Source organism: Pyrgilauda ruficollis, unplaced genomic scaffold (assembly GCF_017590135.1).
Source record: "Pyrgilauda ruficollis isolate IOZ18807 unplaced genomic scaffold, ASM1759013v1 scaffold24, whole genome shotgun sequence".
Lineage (NCBI taxonomy): Eukaryota > Metazoa > Chordata > Aves > Passeriformes > Passeridae > Pyrgilauda > Pyrgilauda ruficollis.
Window position 1 is genome coordinate 5,423,190 of NW_024523648.1, and position 7,516 is coordinate 5,430,705.

Here is a 7,516-nt window from a genome sequence, read left to right on the forward strand (position 1 = left end):
AAGTAGAAGCCTCAAGCTTTAAAGCTTACTGCAAGTTGAGAGTTGGTAGTAGTTACTGAGAGATTAATTAGATTTTTAATAGTTAGGCCATCTCTGAAAAAAAAGTTACTTGGCAACAGTACAGTTGTGGTCATCAGGCAGGATAAGATGGGTATCAAGGTGGTGGCCTCTTAGGTCAAAGAGAGAAATAAACAGCAGTGGAACGAGAAGTTAGTTGGAGCTGCTAGAACATCCTGTGAAATCAATTCCTTCCAGTTGCTCTGTGCTCTGCAGCCACCAAAGGGACTGAGCAGAACACTACCTGTGCTCCTGCCCTATCAACCACTTGATGCAGTGCCCTGAAGTCCCTTTCAATTGCCCTGACACTCCTTTTTCAATCTCACCACTGCCAGCCTGGAGTACCAGCAGTGGGCAATAATCAGAGGGCTGACTCAGCCCAGGGGGTCTCTCAGTGGCATCCTGTACCCCGGCCCCAGGGAGGCAGCAGACCTCTCTGTGCGATGGATCCAGTTGACATATGGGGCCCTGTGTTCCCTCAGAAAGGAGAGAACTACGACTACCCTTCTTTTCTTTTTGATGTCAGGGGTGCTGATCCTTCTGACAGATGAAGCATAATTGAGAGGTTCACTGGGCAGATCATTTTCTTCTACATCATCTGGCTGACTCTCTAGATTCAGAGCCTCATACCTATTCTGAAGTGGCACCTGGGTAGGTGATGGGGGTCTGGAGGAATTTTTATTACCTGCCTGAACAGGGACCCATTTCCCCTCCCCTTCATCCACCAGGTGTCCTCCTGTTGCCTGACAGTGGGAGGCATGGGAGTCCTCTGACTCTTGGTGGGCCTCCCTCAAGGATGGAAAGGTGGAACTCCACAAATCTATTTCTATTTTAAGCAGCATTTAATGAGCAGCACTCATATTATGCCTGGTGTGTGACAAAACTAAACAGATTTGCAGTATAAATCATATGTATCTACAACATCTATTATCAATACAGTATTTTCTAAAATGTGGTTTTCATATTAATATGCACTTCATTGTAATTCATTTGGTAAAGCTGCCAGCATGAAGTGAAGCCATCTCATTCCAATATTTTAACACTATTGATTTTATTAGATGCAGAAAAGATCAAAATTGGCTTACTACAAATTATTATCTACAAACCTGATTGTGATTTTTTCTGTGAAAGAAAGTACAATAGTATTGATGTTAACTCAATAAATAGGAAAGAGATTCTTCCTATGTACAAAATAACCTTGTGTCTTTTGGCAGCCAGACTTTTTTCTCCCCTGAGCCCAATTTCTGATGCAGTTAAAAGGCAGAGAGGAATATGTTCCCCTGAAATCACAGAATCATAGAATGGTTTGGAATCCAGCTGTGTGTCTTGAGAGATCTTGCTTTCTTTCTCACTTTCAGAAATCTCAGTTTCTGTCCTTCAAGTAATAGGTAATAATGAATTTGAGATATGGTTTCCCAATTTCTGCAAAATTTGCAAATAAGAACTTTCTACAGCAAGAAACCCCCAGATGGAATTCTTAAGCATGTTTTTATTTGCTCTGCTTTTTGGAGTTAGAGGGGAGATCTTGCTAGAGGTGTGTTTAAAATATTTAGCAAGTAGATGTAAGCTTTTTCTGTTCACCCTTTGGTGCAATTCAGGTAGCTGTGATAAGCACAGAACAGTACATAAAATAACAAATCCTGCCAACAGGCACAGTGTGAATTTAGCACTGAACTGCTGTACCTGTGCACTTCCTTGGCAGCCCTGAAATGGAGCAGAGTGGGATCGTGTGTGCCTGTAAAATACCACATGAATATGGAAACTCCTTGTTCACCACAAAGGTCTGGCAGTTGTAAAAGATTAATAGAACAAACTAGATTATAGCTAAATGACTTTACATGCCAGTAAAAATGTGTTTTAATTATCTTAATTTATGTAATAGAGAAAACTGATTATATTTAATTGAGTCATGGCAAAATACAACATCTTTTGTAATGCTAAGTCCTGTTTATTTCTGTCCAGACATTCAAAACATTGTCTTACAGAATAATGAACTTTTGTTTTGGCTGAAACCCATAAATGTGTAAGCACACGAGAAAGTTTGAAAGACTGTCAATGTCAAATAACTTTCTTTGGGGTATTTAAAAATTTTTATCTTAAAAAAAAATAATTTATGAAGCATTCAAGACATTAATTTGCACTGAAGTATGGAAATTGTCCAGGTAGTATCAAAAAGGAAATTAATTACAAAGTCTGAAAATTCCCAGAGAGATTATGAACATGAAACCTGAGAATACAAGTGAAATTTCTGAGATTTTTGGAATAATGTTACGATTTCTCTTACAAAAATATAGAAAATGCAGTATACTTACCAGCCTAGACCTTCTCATGTCTTTCCTTTGTAAAGGAAAGGTTTCCCAGAAAAGAGAGGGAGCCCTCTGTCCTTTAATAGTGAGGGTGCAAAGGAGGGAGTTCAGGTTGTTAGTTTTTCTGTCTGTCATCTGAATTGCTGTTTTCAGTTTCCTTCCACTTAGCCACCTATTTCAAATGCCTTACTAATTTCCTAATCCAGTTCATTTTTGGTGGGTTGGGCCAGTTGCTGTTTGTAGATGTGCTTATGTGACACCTGCTTGCAGTGCTGCAGCTCCGTGATAGTGTCGTATCATAACAGAGTCTGTCTGCTTCTCCTAACACAAGAGACCTATTTTTTTTTTCCCAGAGATGCACTGCTAAAATTCAAAACAAAATTACAAGTTTGAGAGACGTGATGAAAATCACTGCCTGTAAATTGCAAGCAGTCACCGATTTGCTTTACCTCTGCTTTTCACACCTCTCTTTGTTCACTCAGTCCCACTTTGGTTTTGCTTCTTAAACCGCCCCCAGCTTTGACACAGAGCCTTTTCCTCTGCAACAGGCTGTCAGCCTTTCTTTGTCTTTGAGCATAATAACACTACCAAAGAGGACATAATTTTTTCATACCTAATGTATAGTATCTTAATTTTACTCTATAATGTCATCTTTCATTAATTCAAATACTAGTTAATTAAGCACAGAAATAATTTTTGAGTCAAAAATGCCTTATAAAATAGAATTATCTTGAACTGTGTTGATTCATTTGTTACTTTTGCTCATAAAAAACGATCAAATATGACTTTCTCTTTTAAACCCTTGCTGGTTAATATTTCTCATGTAACAGGCAACCAGGTACCAAAGTAAGTCTAGAATGAGATAAAATTTCCTCATAAAACTAAGAAATTATTAATTTGAAATTTATGAAAATTTCATGTCTCATAAAACTTAACAGAGGTTTTTGACCTGTAGTCCAAGAGGAACAAACAAAGGGGGAAAAAATATCTAGATATGTGAGGATCAGCGTTATTAAGAAAGGCAAAAATGATTCTTTGGCTGAGACTCAGAAGATCGGAATAGACTTGATAAAAGCTTATTTAAAGGCTGTAATAAATATTATGAATATATGCTGAACTCTATCAGGAAAGATCTCTTGAAGGGGAAACGTAGAATGAACTGTAGTTACAGTCATTGTGTCTCAGCAGTTTTAAAAAGAACTAGTAGCTAAAGTGCTAGAATTATCAACAAGGTAATAATATGTTATTGACTTTGCTGCAGACCAGTCCAGAGATAAATTACCTGGTAAGACTTCTGGATATTTTATCTTTATTCCTGATATATCGCCACCAAGAGCACTAGCTTTACTGTCTGTATCACTGATGGAAGCTTTATTATCTATATTTACAGTGAAAAAGAACTTCCAGAAAATAATCTTCTTTTATGATACCATGTGAATCTCGAAATTGTGACTGTGTCACAACTTGAGCTATAGTAGTAGCTTTTTTATAGTCAGGAGTGTTTTCATTATCAAAAAATATTTTCATATTAACAAAAAACTATTTATTTTTGTAGATACAGCCTTTGCTTGCCTCAACATATCTTCTTTTTTTCTCCAGGGCACAATACAGAACTATGATAGCAACCGGAGGAGTCATAACAGGACTGGCTGCCTTAAAAAGGCAAGACTCTGCCAGGTCTCAGCAACATGTAAATCTTGCTGGAGTACCAGCTCCTGAGGAGAACAAACCAGTTAGACGGCGGCCCAGGACAGATGTCGTAATTGTCAGGGGCAAAATCCGTCTCTATTCTCCATCGGGATTCTTTCTTGTTTTGGGAGTTCTTATCGCATTCTTTGGAATTGCAATGGCCATCCTTGGATACTGGCCCCAAAAGGAACAGCTGTTAGGCTCTGAAGATAATCCATCTGTAAATGAAACCCGGACCCCAAGAGGCCAAGGAAGCATTTTACTTCGCTTTTTTGAGCAGCACGTGCACTCGGATAAGATGAAAATGCTGGGCCCTTTCACTATGGGCATTGGAATCTTCATTTTTATTTGTGCAAATGCCATTCTGCATGAAAACCGTGACAAGGAAACAAAAATAATACACATGAGAGACATATACTCCACTGTAATAGATATCCACACCCTGAGGATCAGGGAACAAAAGCAGCTGAGTGGTGCCTTCACTGGCTTGTTGGGGGAAGCAGAGCTCCGGCACAGCGGGAGCTCATGTGCATCACGGCTGGCTGCGAACACAGTTGCGCCTTTCTCTGGCTTCAAGAGTAATCTTAGAATGGATAGTTCTGCTGAAGAAGATGAGATTACTCTAAATGAAGACAGGACCACTAGTAGCCTCCTGCCACCTCTGCTGGCTGAGCAGAGTCTGGTTCAGTCTGGTTCAGTCTTTGGACTTTACCCTCACTCCTGCAAGGCTTCAGATGACAGAAACACTAACTCTATAAAGTGTGAAACAAAATCCATTGTATCTTCTTCCATTAGTGCTTTCACACTGCCAGTCATTAAACTGAATAACTGTGTTATCGATGAACCCAGTATAGACAACATAACTGAGGACTCGGAGATCACCAGGAGTCAGTGTAGGAATCTGTCAATGGATTCTCTGGCCATTCCACTAACTGATACCAATGAATCCTACAGACCAGTCGCTTCCATGCTGCCACGACACAATTCTTTTGTGGACACTCCGTCTGATCCCTTCAAATCTTCTATGACTCTCGGACCAAGCACGGGAAAGCTTTTATCTCCTGGTGCTGCCAGGAAGCAGTTTGGTTCCAACACATCTTTGCATCTTCTGTCTTCACATTCTAAGTCCCTGGACTTGGACAGGGGTCCGTCTACGCTCACTGTCCAAGCTGAACAAAGGAAACACCCCAGCTGGCCCAGACTGGATCGGAGCAACAGTAAAGGCTATATGAAATTAGAAAACAAAGAGGACCCGATGGATAGGTTACTTGTGCCACAAGCAGCAGTCAAGAAAGACTTTACTAATAAGGAAAAGCTTCTTATGATATCAAGATCTCATAATAATTTGAGTTTTGAACATGATGAGTTTTTGAGTAACAACTTGAAGCGAGGAACTTCTGAAACAAGATTTTAATATTTAAATTGCAATTTAGAAGATATCATATGGTATTTTTTAAAAAAGCATTTTGACAAGTGTTTCCTTTTTAGTGAGACTGTACAAGCCTGTTCTTAACCAAATGCTTAATAGCCCATTAAAATTGGCTTGTGTGAACAGAGATCTTCATCATTGTAAAACCAAGGGTTTCTTGTCTTAGTACTATTTGGCTGCAATACTGTACATTGTCATTGCTCGGACAGTTTTGTTACGACTGATTCCAATTATTCCCAAGTCACTATCTCTTTCGTTCTATATACGCATGTTACTTTTCACCAATTTGACTCCAGGAGACTGCATTAGGAAAAAAACCTCAATTTGCCTGTAAGTTCTCTTGATTTGAAGACTGCAGGAGACTGAAAGCAGTGGTCTGGTGGTCTAGAATGGGAAGTGAACAGGAGCACGTACTGAAATTGTGAAATACAGAGGTTTATTCCCAGGCGTTGTCTTTCACATGCAATACATCTCAGTAACTGCAGTCGTGCCATTGTCATAGTGAGAAACTTGTTTACATACTGGGGTGGGTGGATAGAAAAGAGTGGATATAATAAAACCATTTTTGTGAATTCACTGTAATTGATCAAGCTGATTACCAGTGTTGTGAATTATTAACTATGCTTTGTACAATAATCTTTCTCCATCCGTTGTAATTTAATCCTGTAATTTTGGAAAAGCATCCATAAAGTAAGAAATCTGAAATTTTTTCTGGGATTAAGTCTCTAAACCACTTTGATTGGCAGCAGTTTTAAAATCAAAATAGAAATATTCAATTAAAATCTTAGCAAGATGATGAATGCCAACAGGATTTTAGAAACATGGTGTATAATAAGATGTAATTGTAACTTGCATCTGAAGGCAATAATGGAGAATGAATATATTGCCTCTCATTAGAATAACAAGATGCTAAGTAACTAAATCTCTGTGTTCAAAATACTGATACAAAGCATACAATTCAATACGTATACTAACATAGTATGAAAGTCCCTTGCCTAAATTTTGATTTATATATTTCACATAATTATTGGTGTGATGGTTTACCAAAGGCTTAGCTGTGTCAGTTTGCATTACAAGATTTTGCAAAAGGAATTGACATTTAAAACAATGTTTTTCTCAGCAAAGCAAGCTTCACAGTTGACAGTTATAGGCTATTGCTAAAGAAAAGGAGAATTGAATTGGGATGTGCATATCAGAAGGTTTTCATGTATTTCATTGCTGTTTAGGCCATGATCCTGCCATTACAGCCATGCTAGAGAATGTCCCTTCAGAGCTGCAAGGCTCACCCAACAGGGTGTTGGTCTTAATTGGTTGGATTTGATATAGTCACTTACCCTAAATACTCAGGAATTATTTTTAATGGCTTTTCCCAAAAAGAATCAAGCTTGTTAAAATGTTGTAATTTCTCAATTACTTAGATTATGAAAGATCAAGGATAAAATACCTTCTCTTTTTTTTTTTTTTTTTTTTTTTTTTTTAAATATTCAGCTCCGTATTCCAACTGCGCAATGTTTATGTATCAGGAGCGTTACTTGCTCAGTGAGTTGAGGCATAGTGTTAACTGTTAGAACCTCAAGCCTATATATTGTAACAGAGTTGGCTAAATATTTTGCTATGAAGCTTTTAATAACTCACTGGTTTGTGTTCTTAAGACATTTGCTATTTTTTGCAATAAAATGTCTCTCTACACATGTCTGTTGTATTACCTGTTTTTTCCTCTATGAGCTCTAATCTTACATATCAAAGTATAATTAGGTATCATAACACTGTACACAACATTGTGCCTGAATTATTAGCCTGCCACAAGATGTTTCTTCATGAGTAATTGATTTCAGTGACATGTCTACACATGGAAAGACTGAATGCTTTTTTACTGATGAAATTGAAATGTATTCAAAGTGGTTTTGCTACAAGAAACTTTGTGTAAAAAGAACATCATGCTCTTTTTAGTTTGGCAGTAAGTATTATTTTAAAAATGGAAAACACTATTAAAGATTTGAGTGATGTAAGCTTTTTATTTTCTTAAAAGCTATGT

At 37.9% G+C, this 7,516-nt stretch overlaps 1 protein-coding gene across 1 annotated transcript in view; it reads left to right on the top strand.

The window, feature by feature from the left end:
• Positions 1 to 7,170, top strand: part of TMEM200A (transmembrane protein 200A) — a 55,715-nt gene extending 48,545 nt beyond the window's left edge. The window contains exon 2 of the mRNA XM_041470128.1: positions 3,963 to 7,170. Coding sequence (XP_041326062.1) covers positions 3,979 to 5,466 — 1,488 coding nt within the window. The 5' untranslated portion in view covers positions 3,963 to 3,978 and the 3' untranslated portion in view covers positions 5,467 to 7,170. The remainder of the gene's footprint in view (positions 1 to 3,962) is intronic.
• The last annotated feature ends 346 nt before the right edge of the window (positions 7,171 to 7,516 follow it).